The 19428-nt window shown below is 45.2% G+C and overlaps 1 protein-coding gene across 7 annotated transcripts in view; it reads left to right on the top strand.

Annotated features, from left to right (window-relative positions):
• ABCA4 (ATP binding cassette subfamily A member 4) overlaps positions 1 to 19428 on the top strand; it is a 131638-nt gene that overhangs the window by 44136 nt on the left and 68074 nt on the right. For all 7 annotated transcript variants that reach the window (XM_027603436.2, XM_027603442.2, XM_027603448.2 and 4 more), the window contains 5 exons: positions 9911 to 10116; positions 10757 to 10933; positions 12885 to 13107; positions 16188 to 16409; positions 18256 to 18460. In XM_027603436.2, the coding sequence (XP_027459237.1) occupies positions 9911 to 10116; positions 10757 to 10933; positions 12885 to 13107; positions 16188 to 16409; positions 18256 to 18460 (1033 nt within the window). The remainder of the gene's footprint in view (positions 1 to 9910; positions 10117 to 10756; positions 10934 to 12884; positions 13108 to 16187; positions 16410 to 18255; positions 18461 to 19428) is intronic.

The raw sequence follows: 19428 nt of genomic DNA, 5'->3' as shown, positions 1-19428 counted from the left end.
AATTGGCTTAGACTGCCAGACCATTCCTAAAAAGACCCAGCAGGATGGCCCTGCCCTGGGTGCCATTTTGTAACTTCTGTGGACAATGGTCTAGAAATTTTGCTATCCTCAGAGCACCAACTCAACAAGGGGCTTCTATAATTTCATTCATTCCATAATCACATTCTGTCTTTCCCCTGATCCCTTGCCCTTAGCAGGGAGCAATAAAGAAATGAACAAAAGGCAGCCCTCCTACTGAGAAGGTGGGCAGTGGGCTAGAGAAAGCGGTAATGGTGGTATTTGGGGAGCCCCACATCTCCGACATGTGGAGAGATTCATTTCTGCAGGCATTCAGATCATCCTCTTCCCCAAATTTAAGGAGACTGAAGGCAAGTGAGTCTTCACGTAGGTTAATCTCTTAAACTGGTATATGTATACTTTTATAGCCATAATTTATATGTGTCCTATCCACATATATTTTTCTTCTTGAGAAAAAATAGAAAAATTAACAAATTATTCCTCTGATTACCCTTTAGTTAAAACAAACATACACACCCCTCTCCTTTGATTTCTTTGTTCAGTGAAAGGTTAGGCCTGGCACAGATGGAATACTATTTAGAGTTCAGAATGTATTTAAATTACATTGTATAGTTGAATTTCAGGTCTTCAATTTCGCATCAGAAAGCTACATTTAGCCAAATTTCAATATGAAAATACCTCTGATCAAGGCATAAAATTGTACTTTGTAACCAGTCACAACTACCTTTCCCTAAGTCTTGAAAAAACATGTATTCATTAACTGCTTTAGCCTCTGCTGTCCTCATAGTCAATATATGTGCATAGCCAATATCTGTTACCTTCATGGTGATTATCTTGTTGCTAAATTAGCAGTAGTGGGATTTTTTGGATTCATTTTCCTCTGTACCTTGCATGCTCCTGGCAACATGCCACCACCACCCAACCAGAATGTGCTCAGGGAGTATAGTTTTCAGGCTGGCCTAAGAAAAAATAGGATTAGGAAGATAAAGCCACTGATCACGTAGTATCTTTAGAGTCAGATATATAGATATTTGTGAACTATCTGCAGCTTTCTTCTGTTGATTTCATTGGCTCCAGATATGCATTGGGAAGTTAGAAATCAGAGGGAGAGGTAGAAAGAGTGCAGAAGTCTACACCGCAAGAGCAGTGTTATTTCAAGGGCCATGAACTAGCTCATAAGCAGTGACCTTATTTTGTGCCTCTCGTCTCTCAGAAGAATAGAATGGAACTGAGGCAGGAGAATGCAGGTGAGGGGTGGGCTGGGGTCATGGGTGGAGGGAAGGAATGTCGCTTCCCTTGTATCTGAGGCTCACGTGCCCTTTCATGCAACCCTCCTAATTGACTGCCTGTAGGCATAATTGTTTTCATTTTACAGAATTAAAAATGGAGCCTCAAAGAAGTTGACTAACTCACTTAACAGCACGGCAGATAATTGGGGGATCCAGAATTGGAACCCAGACCTGTTTGGCTCAAATGAGGAAGCTCTTTCTCCTGTAATATGAGGGGCATATTAGTGGAGGCTCAGTATGTATTGTTTGGATAAATTATGTAATGAGTTGGATGAAGATAGCAATTATTTTGTAATACTCTGAATAACAGACACTATTCTGATTGGGTCCTTTCTGCATGGAAATAACTAGATTTAGAGTAGGAAACCAAAAAAATTTTAGCTGGTTTGGTCATTCATATATTTGCATGCATTGAACTGTCTACATCTGAATAAACACGAGTAATCCCTGACCCCTAGAAGCTCACATTTTATTGGGAGAGATAAGCATGTTATTAAATAATGCCATATTAATGGTCTCTCAAAGGGCTACTAGAACAATAATTCAGTCTGATGGAGTAGAAACAAATTGCACAATCCAAATTCAAGTGTCACACATCCTCCAAGAACTGTCCATTCTTCTTCCAAATTATCTCTGAAATCCCTGCTTCCTCTTCCTCTCCACGTATGGCCTCTTTACAGAGTCGGTACCATCTCTCCTAGCTGGTCACTGGACCTCCATTCTCTGCTGCTTCTGCTCAGCTCCCACATTGCCTCCAGTGGGATCCTTCTAAAACCCATCTCGCCATGACATTCCTGCTTAAAGCTCCTTAGTGATGCCTAGTTGCTGTAAAGGTGAAGTCACTCCCAGTCCAGCCCCTTCACGGGTCTTCCCACATTGTGTGGGATGGCATGCTGCCCCAGGCCTCCCACCTGTGCCGGCAGATTCCTTGCCTCCTGCACCCTCTGGCTCCCCTTCAGGACTCAGCTCCTGTGTTTCAGGCCTTCTTCTACACACCGTATTCCTCCATCGTAGCCCTTGATAAGTATTTGTTCATATGCCTCCCTACGCCCACAGACCGGAGCCACTTAAGGGCTGAAACTCTGTCTTATTTATCTTTTGATTTCCCATTTTGTGTTAGTGGAGCTGCAGTCACATAAAGTAGACACCCATGCGTGCCAAATTAAAACTGAAAATACATTTATGCTGGGTCTTAAAGACCGAACTTGCTGGCTAAACAAGGCAGAAAGACAGTTGCAGGCAGAAAGAAGAGGTTAAGACCAGTGCAGAGGTGTGGCTGTAGCATCAGGGGAGTAGGTGGTAGGTAGGGGTGGGGAGGAGCAGTAGGGTCAGGAGATGCGACTAGAAAGGTCAGCTTTACCCTGCAGGCTACAGGATGCCATCTGCAGCACTTACTTATGGGTTCTGTGATTTGGGGCAACAGTGCTGTTCCACCGCCTGAAAAATGAGGGTGACATCTTGTGCTGCAGTTTGGGGAGTGTTCACTGCTATGGTGGAACTGGCTATTTGCAACCAGACTGTGCTCTCAGTGGTCAGTGCCTGACTCTGTTGATTATGAAATACCTTTAATATAGTAACACTGACCTCCCAGAGTTGGTGGAATGATTAAACCAGAAAGTTTTGAGAGCTAGCATCTTCTGCAGTTACCAGCCAGGTTACTGTGTCTTCCCTCGGACCCAGTTAGGTAAGAAACTTTACCTGGTGGCTTTGCCGAATGTGCATCTTGGCACCCCGACTTGACTTTTTGTTTCATTATTTATTTATTTTAGAAACAGACATATTTTAACAGCTGTGCATTTCCTGTCCCTTTGTTTTCCAGTCGTGGTGCATTTCCTCACTCTTTGTGGTAGAAGGTTTCAGATGTCTGTTTCACAGTGCCTAGTGTGTTAGATAAAATTTATGGTGGTGCCTTTGGCCTCTGTCTCACCATCCCAACCAACTCAAACAGCCCAAAGCTATTTTATTTAGTGGCTTTTTCCATGTGGTGGGAAATGAATCTTGAGTGTTAGAGCCTAGATCTGCCAGGAAATTCGTTCTGGGATGTTTGCCCACATCCATTGGCATTTTTCAAAAGGAACCCCAGGTGTCTACATTAACACCAGCAGGACCACTTCAGGCCTCCATGGGCATTCATCAGCTGCTTTGTTCTCAGCCTAAGTATGGAAGTTAAATATGTAAGAGGCAGGACTGTAGAGCCAACATCTCTAAGGGTGCAGCCCCTCCTTGTCCCTGGACTCACCCCTGACACGTCCTGGTTGGATTAATCAGAATATGTCAGCACAGGGTGCCATTCCCCTTTGATTATCAAGTTCAAACAAAAAGGGAGATTCTTTCTTTCTTTGCCTCCACTGGGCAATGTTTTCCACTTAATATATAATTTAATTCATCTATTACTTAATGTGTTTGAATTTAGAGTCTGGCAGGTCAGAGTTGAAGAGGGAAGCCTGCTGCTACCGCAGCTTCTCCTCCCAAGGTGGTGTTTGATTTAGCGGTGTAAACAAATGACTGCATTCTCAAGAGGTCTTGAGCACAGCTGCCTGCCCTGGAGAGAGCTCGAACCTCTTCCGCTGGGGTGAACTCTGCTTCCTGGGGAGTATCAGCAAAACAACTGACAAGGAAATGTAGGACTTGTGTGGACTTCAAATAGCAGTGGCCCTGCCACCAGCGTTTGGCTACTACAGTTGGGAAATGAGGGGAACAGGGAAATCTCTCTTTTTTCTGCCCTTTGCTAGCATAGGGCATTGTAATGGTTCTCTTTCAGATTCTGGACTCTGGTTGCAAAATTTGTCCAGAATTTGCTTCTGAGGCCATAAGACACTGTCTTTTTATTCACTGAAGGTGCCCTTTGAATTTTTTCTCATTGGCAATGCTATCTTTATGTTGAGCCCCCTAAACTAGCCGCCTTATCTGCCTACATTATTCTTCTCTAACATCCATGACTATACAGTTTCTCTCTGTGTAGAACCAAACAGCTTTTATAGATAGACTCCATGGCATCAGCCTTGTTAGAACCTACTGTGTTTTCACTTGTAAGCTAATCATACCAGACCAAATATGTCAAAATACATGACCCTGGCTATGGGTTTAGTCATTCATCTTTGCCTCCCAAACACACTCATGCACATACATAAATATACATGACTGTTAGCCAAGATTTTTTTTTCTCTCTCTCTTTTTTTAAGATTTTATTTATTTATTTGACAGAGACACAGAGTGAGAGAGGGAACACAAGCCGGGGGGAGTGGGAGAGGGAGAAGCAGGCTTCCCTTGGAGCAGGGAGCCCGATGCGGGGCTCGATCCCAGGACTCTGGGATCATGACCTGAGCCAAAGGCAGACGCTTAACGACTGAGCCACCCAGGCACCCCGTTAGCCAAGATTTTAACTTCAGGGACTAGAGCAAGTATCCCACAGAGAATGAGGCCACTTTCTCTGAGGGAGGTGACCTCCCCATGAGAATGCAAGGGTACATCATGAGTCATACCTCAGAGGATGACCCAGGAACTTCTGAGTTATGTCCAAAGCAGCTTCCATAATTGCTGTGCCTTTACTTCAGGGAGATTTGGTGAGGATGGCATTCTGGATGCTCTTCATAAGCCCTTCCTCTGGGTAGAGCTGTCTGACTTTCACTTAATGGCCAATCAGCAGCTAGCGAACACCAGTGATTTAGGACTCACCCCCATTCCTATCCCTATTGTCCAGGTAGGACATGGGGCTTTGACTTCAGTCTATAGCATCTCACTAACCAGGTGAGATGCTGTAGATCAGCTTGGGATGGGTTGTGTTCCCAGCCATATTATTTAAAGAAAGTAACTGCCTTCCTCCCAGACAGGTGTCACAAATGAAAGGTAAACTGGCAGGGGCTTAAAAGCCATTAGACCCTGTTGACTTTAAAGATATTTTGCAAAAACAGTAATAAAAATGGTATTTATGAAGTTCTCATTATTTGTGAGACAGTTTAATATCCTCCAGAAGAAGATTGCCTTGTTATGCCTCCTCAGCGAGCTTGGAGTGATCACTGTAATTAGCCTCATAAAGTGGTGGTGAGGGCCCAAAGGTCCCTATGAGCAGAGCCCTTGGGCCAGCTTGGGTGCATAGTGAGCACCAGCTTTTATTCTGACCGGGAGGCACTGGCTGGCCCTTCTCAAGCACTGTCATGTGATCCTTAGAACACACCTATGAGGTAGCATGTATCTCAGTTTTGCAGATAGGGAAACAGACCATACAGTTAGCAAATAGCAGAATGGGGATGGCACTCAGGGCTGTCTGTCTCTTCAACAGTACGCCATACCACTTTCCAAGATGGGGAAAATAACCCAACTTTGAAAATGGGTCAGATGTTTCAGGATAGAAATGAGTGTTTGAGAACCTTTTAAGTTTTTTTTTTTTCACAGAGTATCAGGGTACCAATCTAGGGGGATGCAGCAGGAAACATGACTGTGAATCAGCTGCCTGATAAAATAGCCAGGATGGAGCCCACGTCACTGTGGGGCTCCACAGTGTCATTGAAAACATCAGCTGCTTATTCCAGTATGGATTTCCCTTTAAGACATGAAAGGAGAGTTCAAAGAGCTCGATGGCTCAGAAAGCTACATTATTAAAATATATTTGTTTTTATTAACTTTTTTGCTTCAATGAGAATTATACTCTCATTAACATTATACCGAAAACTCACTTTTTACTAATTATTCCTAGTTTATCCTCCGAATCCAAGGTGCACAGGAATTATGTTCAAAACATAGTAGCAAAGCTGTATTTCTTACAGCGATCAAGACTTCTAAGTTTAAATCAGTTCAATTCAGTAAACATTCATTGAGTCCTTTTCGTGAGAAAATGCTCTTCCAGAGACTACAGTGAACTAGAATGGCCCCTGACCTCCAGGAACTTACTGTCTCTAGAGCTGTGGTGACCTGCACAGTAACCAGGGACCATGTGTGGCTGTTTAAATACTGATGAGAAAAATTCAGTGCCTCACATGCACTAGACACATTTCAAGCGTTCGACAGCTTTTTTGGGTCACTGGTTATCATATTGGATAGGGCAGATATAGAACATTTCCACCATGCAGAAGGATCTGCTGGACACTGCTGCTCTACTGGACAGGGGCAAGAGATCTTCCTGTTCAGGAATTCCGTTGCTCTGACTTTGTGGTTGGAGTGTGGCTTACTCTTAGAGTAACATGGGGAAACAGCACCACCCTTCAGACTTGACATTTGAAGACATGGATTCAGATTCTGCTCCTGACCTGTATTGGCGTTGGGCAAGGCCCTTTGTCCCTTTGATGCCAGTTTCCTTACCAGTAAAGCAAGGACATCGGATCACAAAACCTCTCTGACTCCTATCCAGATGCTCTGTGATGCTTAGTGAATTGGTAGAATATTCAGTGTGTGTCTCATAATGTACCATAGCTAAAAGGGAAACTACGAAGAAGAATTTCCATCTCCAAAATAATTTTTTCATTTTAGAAATTTAATTTCAAATTCACTTTAATTTAAATTCAAACTCAATACTAAAATTCTATATATGCAGACCTAAACTTGCTAAACTGACTTATTTATTTATTTTAAGATTTTATTTTTAAGTAATCTCTACACCCAACACGGGGCTTGAACTCATAACCCCAAGACCAAGAGTCCCATGCTCCATCGACTGAGGCAGCCAGGTGCTCCCAAACTGACTTTTTTTTAAATGAGATTCTTTTATTATTCATTTTTGTAGAACAAGGTTTCCCCAGAGGAAACTTAAACATGTTTCTTTTTCTTTCTTTCTTTTTTTAATGTACTCCAGCAGTTTAGTTTTAATGCCTCCTTGCGCAAGCAGGTTGCCAATTCTCTGTCCCCATAGTGTGCTGTTAAGTACTGACAAATGCTGGAAACCAGGCCCTTGGTCTTCAACTGTGGTGAAAGTCTATATTCCCCACCAAAAAAGATGAAAAACCAAAAACCATAAGATACCAAACCCTATGTTATTCCTAGAAAAAAAAATAAACATGTATTAAGGACTTCCGGTGTCATGAGGTGCTTAAGTCCTTTATCTCACTAAAGGACTGACCAGTGTTAGCCTGGGTGATGCCTGTTTGCAAAAGAAGAGCTGGGTAAAGAGAATTTCCTACTTTCTTAATTCTATGGAATGTGACTACACTTACTGGTATTTTTTAAAGAAATTCCACTTCCATTTAAAATACCTATCTTCTTAGTATGGTGTCACTTAAGCCTTGGCCCTCTGTATTTTCTCATTACCTGTGTTCCTCTTTCCCACATTAGCTGGAACACTAACTGTTTCTTTTGTTTTCTTTCTTTTTGTCTAGAAGACTGAGAACATTACATGGGACCTGCTCCCAGGATATGGAGCCTGAGGTGGGACAGTTTAGTTCAGAAGGCCCAAAAGAGGGTGGGTTGGCAGTCGTTTTTGTTCAGATTCAGCTCCTCGGCACAGTGAGGCTTCTGGCTCACCCTCTAAGGTTGCCTGAGGGGGACTTAGCAGTGAGGGAGTGGGTGAAGGAATCGGGCTTGCTTGCTTCTTCCCAGGTCAGCGGGAGCTCGGTCCTCTGATCACCTCCTTATGACCTGCCCACCTTCCTTGCTTCTCTACTTCTGTTGGTATGAGTTGTGGGATCAAATGAACTAGAGTTTGACCCCTACTCCACTGCTTTAGGGAAATGACTCAGCCTCTTGGAGCCTGAGTTCCCTGGGCTGCAAGGGGAGGATAAATAATAACTCTACTCTCCTACTATACAGGAGAGTTGGGAGTACATTGAGGGCAGTGGAGCAGGCTGTACCTGTGGCTCCTGATATAGGGGGAGAAGTCTGGGCCTCTGGCAAGTGGGAAGGGAATCCAGGGCCAGCCACTTGCTAGCTGTCACGACCTCTGGCAGGTTTCCTAGAGTTCAGTTTCCTCTTCAGTAAACTGAGGATTCCAGGTAACTCACAGGCTCTGTGTGAGATAATGTGTTCTTTAAGCCTGTGTTACAACAGTCTTCTAACCAAGCTTCCTGCTTCCCCTCTTGCCCCCACCAGTGATTGTTTGGAAACACAGTTGGATCTCACATGTCCTACCCTTGCTTAAAACCCTCCACTGGTTTCTTAGGGCCTTTTCGAATTTGCCTGGAAAGCTCCAGGTTTTAGCATGGAAAGCCTCGTGAGCTAGGAAGCTCCTTGTTGGTTGATCACACTGCAAGTCCAGCAGGGGCAACCGATGTGGTCCCCACCCACCATCCTAGTGCTCACCTCTCACTGCTCACTTCTAGTTACTTCTACTTCTCCGCACAGTGCAAAGGGAGCGTTCAACACAATGCTAATGCCCTGGCCCTGCCTTTTGAGAGTCTGATTTCATTGTTTGGAGTGGGCCCTGAGAGTAGGTGTCTTTTTAAGGCTCCCCAGTGGTTCTACACACAGCCAAGGATGGGAAACACGGCTCTCTTCTTACAGGTGTCCAGACATCGCATGTGTTGTTCTCTGTGCAGGAGTTGACCTTCCCCCTTGTCTCTTCCCTTGGCTAATTCCTTCTCATCCTCGTCCTACTCGGGGGTTCCTTCCTTCAGGCAACCCTCCTGCACCCCTCCAGGTAGACTTAGCTACCGATGGGCTCCCAGCTTACTCTGGGCTTGCTTTCATCAGGGCCCCATCATTTTGCATTATGATTGTTGGTTTACTCCACACCTCTCCCTCATTAGGTCCAGAGTCTCTTTCGGGAAGAGATTTTATCTTCCCTCCTTGTATCCCTGGAGCCAAGCAGGCTCTGGCACATTACAGGCCTTCCGTAAGTATTGGGTGAGCGAATTAATCAAGACAAGGCCATCTGACCTCTTGTGAGTTACATTCTAAGAAAGAGACATTGACACAGTAACCCTAGTGTATTATAGGAACAAAGGGGTTAAGGAAAAACCGGATCCCAGTATAGCCTAATACTTTAACAAATCTATAGGTTTCCTGGACAACCCCCAATATTCAGATTAAAAGAAATTCTTAGTTTTGCTTTTCTGTAGTTTATGATTTTTTTCTCTTCCAGTGGAGAGAAAGAAGATCTATTAGGAAATTCCTCTCCCACCCACATTACCTGTCAGGACTGTAACTGGAAATGATTTCTCTGACTAAATGGTTTTGGCTCTCCGTTATTTTCTTTCTTCCTCCTTGTTCTTCCCTCAGCTGGCCATTATTGTGTGTTTGCGGGGAGGCAGGAAGGTTCACTGCTACAGCTGCTTCTCTCTCTCTCTTTAAAACTCTTTTATCGGCTTGCTTTCTGATCTTTAAAGCAGCCTGTATCCAGTGTGACCCCACTCCCTCGCCCCCCCATGCTGGGGAGTGAGAGCTGGGAGTCTTTTTGTCATTTTGAATACTTGCATATTTGGACAGCCTCAGATGGCCCTCACCAAATCTGCAGGGATGAGAGCAAGTCAGTGTTTGTAAACCCCCTTTACCCCCGAATCTAGACACAGAGACAGATTGACACCAGACCCCACAGTTAAGCAAACAGTAAGTTTCTAGATCTCCTTACATCTGACCCATCCCCCTGGGGGCAGCAGCCCTTACCCCCTGCCCCTTTTTTGCAATTCAGTCTTTGCCGTTAGTGTTCTTCACATGCTCTCAACCTTTGTGATTATCTGCAGTGCTTGATCCTGGATAAGTTTGAAAGCTATGATGATGAAATTCAGCTCACTCAACGAGCCCTGTCTCTGCTGGAGGAAAACAGGTTCTGGGCTGGTGTCGTGTTCTCTGACATGTATCCCTGGACCAGTGTCCTACCATCCCACGTGAAGTACAAGATCCGGATGGACATCGATGTGGTGGAGAGAACCAATAAGATCAAAGACAGGTGATGTCTGGCCCTGTGCATCCCTAGGAATGTATGTGGCAAGGAGCAGGGGCTCCTCTGGGCTTAGGTCCCCATCTCCTTGTAGGGACGGGAAGGTTACTTGGAAAGGCACAGAAACACTTGGGTATCAGAGAACTAAGCTCCCTAACCAGTTGGCTCTGTTAGTTGGTGGAACCAGCAGAGCTTGGGGTTAGATACCCTGTCGTCACTCCCTCAAGTTAGCACTTGTCCCTGGCTGGCCTTTGGGCAGTTTGGAGATGGAAACCTCTAGGTATTGAATTATCTTCACGTAGAGGTTCTGCAAATGAGGTTTCTCCAAAGTCACTGGGAAATTACATTTGGTACAGAGTGAGGGGTTGAGACAGGACTCAGCATAAAAATCAGTACGATTAAGTTAAGAAGAGATGAGATATTTTATAAAGTTCAATGTAGAGTCCTTGAATTAAAGCAATTACAAGTCACTGTGGCTAATATTTATAACTGAGATTTAAACGGTGAACTAGAAAATAGAATCAGTTTGGAACATTTTTGGGGTAAGGTTTTAAGAGAGTGAGTTTCGAGTCCCCTTGTGCTTGTGAAGTGTCAGTAAGCTGTCCATTCCCATTCACATCCATTGTCCTTCCCTCTTGGTTCTTTGTAGGTACTGGGATTCTGGTCCCAGAGCTGATCCTGTGGAAGGTTTCCGATATATCTGGGGAGGGTTTGCCTATCTACAGGACATGATCGAACGGGGGATCACGAGGAGTCAGGCCCATGTTGAGGTTCCAGTTGGAATCTATCTCCAGCAGATGCCTTACCCCTGCTTCGTGGATGACTCGTAAGTCAGAGGCTTCCAATCTCCCTCCCAGACACACTAATCAGGTTGCTGGGGTGGAATGGGAGTAGTCCCCAGGCTTCAGTCTCTTTGGAGAGAAACCCAGGGAGTGGGGCCAGCTTGAAGAGAACAGAGCTCTGAATGAGGAGCTGGCTTCTCCCAGACTCCAGGCAGGGCCAGATGGGCAAGTGAAATGGCAGGGAGAAAGTAGTTGGTGTTGTGGGTGGAAAAGGGAAGGTGAAAATAAAAGCAAGGGAAGTGAGGTTGGGAAAGGGGACAAAGGCTTTTTAAGTTTCCACTACGTAGTATGTTTGGTATGTGGCAGAGTTCTGGTCAGAGTGTTTGCCCAATGATTGCCAAATCAGCAAATTAGGACTCTGCATTGCAAGTAGGTCTGGTTCCTAGGAGCCTCAGAATAATGCAGCTCCTTCCCTAATTAACATTCCCATGGTGCATGCTTAATAAGAAGGTAGAGGAATGTGTTGGATGAGATGGAACCCTCCCTTCCTGCCACCCCACCCCCACCCCCAGGCCTGTACATCTGTTGGCCAATAGCAAGCGAAGAAAATAGCCTATTATTTTCTGAACGTGTATTTGGGGCGTGATAGAGAGAGGGGACAGAGAGGAAGAGAAGACTAGGTGGGCTCATTTACTAGGGTGGATGGGGGCAGGAATATCACCAGGACAGGAGCAGAGACCTACAACTGGCTTAGGGTTCAACTTTTAGAAAAAAAACTGGGAAGTTCACCATAGTGCGTGTTGTATCAGTGGGGTTCAGGGAGGAGAGAAACACTCACAGCCTGAAGAAAGGAAAAGTCCAATTGCTACCTGACAAAGAGTTAAGATAAAGCCCAGTATGGGCACAGGAAACCCTCTCTCCACACCCTAGTCCAATTGGTTCTCCTTCCTCGGCTCTACAAAAGACTAAAGAGATAAGGGTGGCTGTTCTGCAGTCAGTTTGGGTTTGGATGACAGATGGAGATGGGATGGGGAGCCAAGGGCAAAAGCCCAGTTCCACATTTAGGATCAGACTGGGAGTGTCTGGCAGGGTAGTGGGGTACACAATAAGGAGGCAGTGGGGAGTCTAGCCATTTGGAGTGCAAGAGCCCTCTAGTGGCAGGTCCCAGAAGTGCAGGCTTTATGAATTTCTGGTTCTCTCCTTAGGGCCATCTTGAGAAACCTCCCACACTGGAATCAGCCCTTCCTGTGACAAACAACAATTTTCACTACATAATAATCCCCAGGGCTTTACTAGCACATCAAGCACAAGGAGAATATGTGTAAAGTTCACAATAAAGTAATTCCAGAATATCAAATCTATCCTGCTTGGTAGAATGAATGTCTATGGGATTACTCTACCAGTACATGGCTGGTGGAGTTAGTCACTGTTGGATCACTGATTGATTTATTGATGGGTCATTTGCCTTCTGAAAGTGCCACACTGAATAGTTATTTTGTGCCTCTTCCTGCATAACTGCAGTTTGATCCTCTGGGATAGATAGTGCTAAGATGGCTGACACCCCCGGGGAGCCCAATTATTGCTCTCACCACCACCAACAGTTCCCTTTGTGGTTCGCCTTCTTGGAGTTAAGTGTCAGTTAGCATGTATCTATTCCAGTCACAAGCACATCATCAACTTTGTAGTTCTTTCCTGCGTGATCTTACAAGGTCTATACGGTGTAACACACAGAGTACAATTTTATTTTACACATATAACTTGTAGAGCATTCATCTGGGCTAACCAAAAAGCCACCATCTTGCTCTAAGGAAAAAGTAATCCTTCAGGGCAGAGTGCAATGTATTAGAAGATTCAAGCCCATTGAATGCCCAGTGGGATTTTCTGCCTTTCCCTCCATCTGGGCTTTGTTCTCAACACATCCAACCAACCAACATTTACTCCACCTCTACCGGGTACAGGGCATTCTACTATTCTGCTTCTCTCCTCTTGCTTCAGTTTTATGATCATCCTGAACCGCTGTTTCCCTATCTTCATGGTGCTCGCCTGGATCTACTCTGTCTCCATGACTGTAAAGAGCATCGTCTTAGAGAAGGAGTTGAGACTGAAGGAGACCTTGAAAAATCAGGGTGTCTCCAATGCAGTGATTTGGTGTACCTGGTTCCTGGACAGCTTCTCTATCATGTCAATGAGCATCTTCCTTCTGACCATATTCATCATGGTAAGCCAGATAGAAAAGGCCCAGAAAATCTTGAATAATGTTGTACCTCCCACTTTTCCTCCTCTTAATGAACTCGTGCCTGCATTAGTCATCTGGCCATCAAGGATAGCCTCACATGTAGCTACCCAGCCATTTCAGCCAAGGTGGAAAATACTCAGAGTGCCCCCCCCCAGGAGCCCCGGTATGTTCCCCACTCTCACTTCCTGCCCAGGGAGCCACAGTCCACATAGATTATCTAGCCCCATTCCTTGGACTATCTGGAGAAGCTGCTGTTAGGAGAGCCCAGTGCAGTGTGATTGTATGTGCAGAGGGTTCTCTCTTTCCAGACATAGAAGAAATGAGTACAAAGAGTGTTTTCCTGGGATTACTGTCTCAACCAGCAGCTGGGGTTGTAATGTGAAGAGCCTTTTCATTGTATTAGGAGAGCAGAACTAGACTGTTTATTAATTACCATCATGGTCACACCATTCATGGCTTGACCAAAGGACATTCTGCTGTCTTAAAAGTCTCCAAAGCATTTTAAAGGACAGAACTTAGAGTCTGTCCTTTCTCAGCAGTAGGAATTTTTATAGCTGCAGACAGCATGCATAGGTCCATCATCTGCAAACCTGCAGCTCCCTCACAAGCTAGACTTGAAAATAATACATTATTTCATAATATGTTCTTTTCCTCCATTTTTAGTTCCTCCCCAGTAGATGATCTTTTGTACTTGTTAGATGATAAGTTCATAAATTTGGGTAGTTTTTTATATTTATTTGATGGGATTTGGTATAAATTTCACACGTTAGGCTTTGCAAGCTCCTGTTATGGTGTTATCAAGCTTGTTTTGTTTTTCTGCGATTGTCATACTAAGTGCCCCTCTACACTAAGCAATATGTATGCTGAATAGTAGACTCTGGCGAAGTGTGTCCCATCCCATGTTGGACCATACTGGTGCCAGGAATGTTCCATCACATATCTTGTCCATCCAGCAGATATTCAGTTAAACCAAATCCTACCCCTTCTCTTCGCAGTGAAATGTACTAATTCTGAAGGGTTTTGTTTTCAGCCTTAGTCAAACCCTGTGCTAGAGTCCTATCAAAACCAATGCTGATATAGAGGTCTTTCTGCTCAAGCAACCTAGCTTTAAATTTGTGGCTTCAAATTTGCAGGGTCCTTGAGATCCACAAAGATGGGGGGAGAAGCTGTGCTCCTTGTCTTCTTCTAGTGGGCCCTTATTCCTTCCCATCCTTCGGTCTGCCCCTTTTCCCATTTCCAAGATGTTTTGTGTCCTCTGAATTAAAGGAGCCAAAATGTGTAAGTGTCTGACTTATGCAAAGTGCATAAACATGTATGATATCCTGAAATGTCTGTTAAGTGACATTGAGATCTGCCTTCCTAAGAATGAGCATTAAGACTTCAAAGCTTTTAGGACGTGAGGTAAAGAATGTTCACTAAGAGTTTCTTGCACAAAGGGGTTTCTCCTTGTGGGAACCAGAACATTGTTCCAGTGATGACGGAAACAGAGCTTTGCACACAAAATAGGATTCCTTAGAATGACGCTCCCATCTTTGCCTTGTCCTTCCTTCCCACCTTAACTATGCAGGAAAGAAGCTGGAAGCTGGGACAATGGGAAGGTTCCAGTTATTCAAACTATTAGGAACAGAAAAGACAAGTGGTCATTAGAGGAAGCCAAGGCCTGTGAAGCTGTTGGGTCAGCCCAGTGACTTTCTTTCATCTCTGCCTGAAGTCACTGAGAGACTGTATGGGCCTAGAAGCTTGTGGGACTTTGCTTTGAGCTGGGATAAGAAATTGATGTTATTCTTCTGAGAATACCAACAACCATCTTAAAGTTCTTCCTGCCATAGCCTCGTGTTCAGCCGTGGACTTGCTTTTACTGGGCTATGGGATTAAGGAAAAGGAGTGAGCTTTCCAGGGTGATGTGGAGAGCTCTTTGACACACAAAGTCAGGAGCTCTGAGTCTTAATTTTGATTTTCATTTAGAGTTCCTCAGAGTTTGGTTCTAGTTAAGCATAGCCTTTTTCCACTCTCCTTTGCCATTTGTTTTATTCTATTTTTCAATCCATTCCATCGGTGCCTGGCAGGCACAAGAGTGTGAATGAGGGAAAAATGGTAGCAGTGGCAGACAGGTGACACATTTGTTCCTCTCAGCTCTTGCACACCCATGACAGATATTGCTCATTGCCTCTCTTTTCTATTAAGAACCCAGTGCTTCAGGGCACCACTAACAGTTGATTGGAACCCATTCAAGAGATGAATCTCTTTGTACCTTTTTGTTCCCAAGAAAAGAACAAGATGATCTATATGTATTTGGAGTTCTGTGCAAGGGGTGAAATTCCTCATAGGATGTCTGCAGTAAAGGAGAACCAAGAAGGCCTAATAAATTTGAACATCTCAATGTATCCTATAATGGAAGTGGGCAGCAGCTCACATAGTGAAAATTGCTAATTCGGTCCTATTTTCTACATAGCCAAAGTGATTGACTCATGAGTTAATGTCAAATATACTGAGTATTTCCCCAGGTTCTATGTATTTGTATGATAGTGATGAAGGGGGAGGATTAATCCACTTCCAAGTGATGTGGATTAATTGCTGGTATTTTCATCAGTGTGAGTGGTAAATCTCAGAATACAACTACACATGATTGAGTCATCAGGCCAGGCCCTATGCAAAATGTTACAGCTTGTTGGAGGGTCTCCTACCTCCCTTTTTTGTCCCTCATCTACTCAGTGTATCTTGGAGCTTTTGGTGCTCTAAGATCTTCCTCCCCTGTTCTAGGCTTATTTCTCCCTTCCCACCAAGGATTTGCTTACTTGATACATAATGATTACTCGTACTGATAGGCAGCCTAATGTGTTGCCCTCCCAGGGAGAACAGCACTTGTGGAGGATTAAAGGAATTCAACAGCAGTGAGTCTCAACTGTGGAAATTTGGCATCCACGAGAGATGGTGGGAGAGATCACTCTGGAGTAGAGGGCTTCTGAAGGCCCAGAATCACGGCACAGAGGTTGCCCCCTGGGAGGGATGGTGCCCTGGACACGGGTGGAAAGTACCGACTCAGACGGCCTCTTTGGTTTCAGCATGGAAGGATCCTGCATTACAGCAATCCGTTCATCCTCTTCCTGTTCCTGTTGGCTTTCTCCACGGCTACGATCATGCAGTGCTTCCTGCTCAGCACCTTCTTTTCCAGGGCCAGCCTGGCAGCAGCCTGCAGTGGCGTCATCTACTTCATCCTCTACCTGCCACACATTCTCTGCTTCACCTGGCAGGACCAGATGACAGCTGACCTCAAGATGGCTGTGGTGAGGGACGTTGGGCTTGCCCCTAATACACGAAACATTTTCGCGGAGGTGTCTGTAGTAGTGCTGAAAAACTGGCCTGCCCTTTGCAGGGATCGACTTTGCCTTTTGAGTGTAAAGGACATAAGGTGTAAAGGCATAGGGGCAAAAGTTGGGACGGTCTTCATCCTGAGCTACCCAAGAGTCCCTCCTTACCAAACCTGCCTAATGTGTCTGCCCTGGGAAGCAGTCAAAAACCAGTTTGACTCACGGGTCCTTTCTGTGTCCGTAAGAGAGGAACAGCCTGGCCCATTTCACTCACTTTTCTTTTTGCAGCATGGGAGAAGGTTCAGAAGGGAGGGAGCTTGCCCTCTAACTGTTCTGTCCAGAAAGGTGTTTCCATTCATTAAAAGCATTTGTTTCTCTCCATAAAACCTCAAATCCGGTAGTTTACAAGGGTCTTTATCACACTCTACCACTGCATGCAGAAAGGAGTGCAGAAATGAGCCAGTTAAGAGCCAAGCCCTCTTGCCAGAGGAGGACTCTAGAAATTGACTTGATTGCTTGAGAGACAGACTTCTTAGTTCACAATTCCCAAACTAATAGCACTATCTTTTTCTCTAATCGGTTTCAAATGGGCCATTTCCATTAACCAGGCTTAACTGGCTTCCAGGTTCTCTAGGGTGCAGCTTTCCTAGTCCTCCAGAACTTCCCTCCATAGTTCTCTATGCAGTGGGGTCAAGAAAGGACTACCACCTGCTCTTTATTGAGGAAGATCCAAATTGTTCTAATAATCCAAACTTATTTGGCTACAGAGCTGCCAAGGCATCTGCCTTTTATTTCTCATGTTAAACAAGAAATTAATTGCTGTTATTTATAGCACCCAGTTTTCTAAAATGCTCACAATGGGCTAGTAGCAAAAAATCTTTATGACTCAGCCTATGGGCAGAGCTGGGCTATCTTGATATCCTGGGTAGACATCAGTACTTTGAGGCCACAGCTAGCTTCAAGGGTGTGTGGATCCACCAAGAAGCTATAGTTCTGGAAGTGTGTGGACCGGGGCTGAGGTGAGAATTTTTTAAATGGTTTTTATGAACATAGAGCTGGGGAATCTCATCCTTCTATAGAGTTTGAGCCCCACCCCAGGTCCTACAGACTGCAGAGAGGCCTCTGAGCAGAGGAAATGAGAATGTGCTTGTGCATGCTCTGTACATGCTTTCTGCCATGCCGGTGACCACCTGTGGGGACTTGGCCAGGAACCCTCTTCTTTAGCCTCCTTTTGCATACCACCTGTTTAGTTGACTTGTTCTCTCTACAGAGAACCTAAGGAAATGACTGTCCTCGGTCTGGAGAGGAGAAAAGGTGACATCAGTGGAATCTGAGGCTTTTCTGGCCTCAGTGATAGTCCTTAGGAGGTCATGGGACCATCCCTTGCCCGGTCTCCTAGACTGTCCTAGGACACTAATGACTTTGTGGACCCTTCTAATGGGATTCACACAAAGCAGTTCAAGTTATCTTCTTTGTTCTATAGAGAACTGTGTGATCTCCAGAAAGAGGTAGGAAGAAGGGGGAAAAGGTAGGAAGGTAAACCTGAGCACCTTTGGTCCTTTGGTATGTTGTGCTTTGTGGGGTTTGAAAACAGAGGAGAGGTGGCTCGGTAAGTATTACATGAGGTCCCTGAGGCATTTCCAGAATTCCCTTTCTGTGGGAAGACTGCCTTATCCCCTTGCTGGGTTATCCTTATACCTGGACACAAGCTGGGCCACTCTTTTGGCCCTCGCCCTCGTCCCTACCTTGTGGGCAGCTGGGTGCTGTTGGGCGGGGTGAAAGACCTCTGCTCACCTTATGTGTCCTCTTTGCCTCATTGCAGAGCCTGCTGGCTCCTGTGGCATTTGGGTTTGGCACTGAGTACCTGTCTCGCTTTGAGGAGCAAGGCCTGGGGCTGCAGTGGAGTAATATCGGAAACAGTCCCATGGAAGGGGACGAATTCAGTTTCCTGATGTCCATGAAGATGATGCTCCTTGATGCTGCTCTGTATGGCCTGCTTGCCTGGTACCTTGACCAGGTGTTTCCAGGTAAGTGTCAACTCCCATAGGGTAAAGGTACTGATATTGGGTTCTTCGGATCCCCAGCCTTCCCCCACCTTTATCTAGTTTAAATCTTATCCTTTCTAAGCTCTTTCAGTTTGGGCCCTCAGAGCCAGCATTTGAAACTTAAACTGAAGTCAAAAATCCGTCAGTGAGTGCTGGTGGCTCTACTTTAGAAATAGGTCCAGAATCTGATCCCACTACCTTCCCGGTCCAAGCCTCCTTCCGTAATCATTGCCTGCCAGTCTGTTCTCCACACTATGTTCAGAGATCTTTTCAGAACCGAGGTCAGATGATATCTACCTTCCGTTCACATCCCTCCAGTGGCTTTTCCTCTTGTTCAGAGTAAAATCTAGTGTCCCAGTCCTGGCCTATAAGATGCTTCATTAACCAGCATCCAGCTGAGTGTCTTCCTTATTTCCTGTCCTTCCCTTCTCCCTCACGTTCTCTGCTCCAGCCGCATCCTCCTCCTTGCTGACCGCTCTGCAGCACACTCAGGACATGTCCTCCTCAGAACCTTTGTGCCTGTTCTCACTGCCTGCGGCATGTTTCGGCACCCACCCCCATGTCTGCTGGCTTACCTCCTCAGTTTTGTTCGGGTCTGAGTTCAGATGTCGCCCTGTCACTGGGCTCTTTCCAGATTGAAGGTATCTGACTACCTGCCCCGGTCTGCCCCGGTCTAAACCACACCCTTCAGCACTTCTGCCCCCTTTATCCGACTTTGTTCTCGCAACATCACTCTCTCAGGACGTATCTTTACTTGTTTTTTTAATTGACTCTCTACCCCTAGTAGAATATGGGCCCATGAAAGCAGGCCCACCGTCTGTTTTGTTCAGTGTTACAGGGTCAATGCCAATAAATAGTGCCTGACTTTTGGTGGACATTGAATCAATACCTGATTAATCTGCAGCATGGAAAAGCAACTCCTGAATCAAAATTGGGTGTTTGCACAGTTT

Source organism: Zalophus californianus, chromosome 4, assembly GCF_009762305.2.
Source record: "Zalophus californianus isolate mZalCal1 chromosome 4, mZalCal1.pri.v2, whole genome shotgun sequence".
Classification (NCBI taxonomy): Eukaryota; Metazoa; Chordata; class Mammalia; order Carnivora; family Otariidae; genus Zalophus; species Zalophus californianus.
Note: the sequence above shows the minus strand (reverse complement) of the source record. Positions and strands in the feature narration are given on the sequence as shown.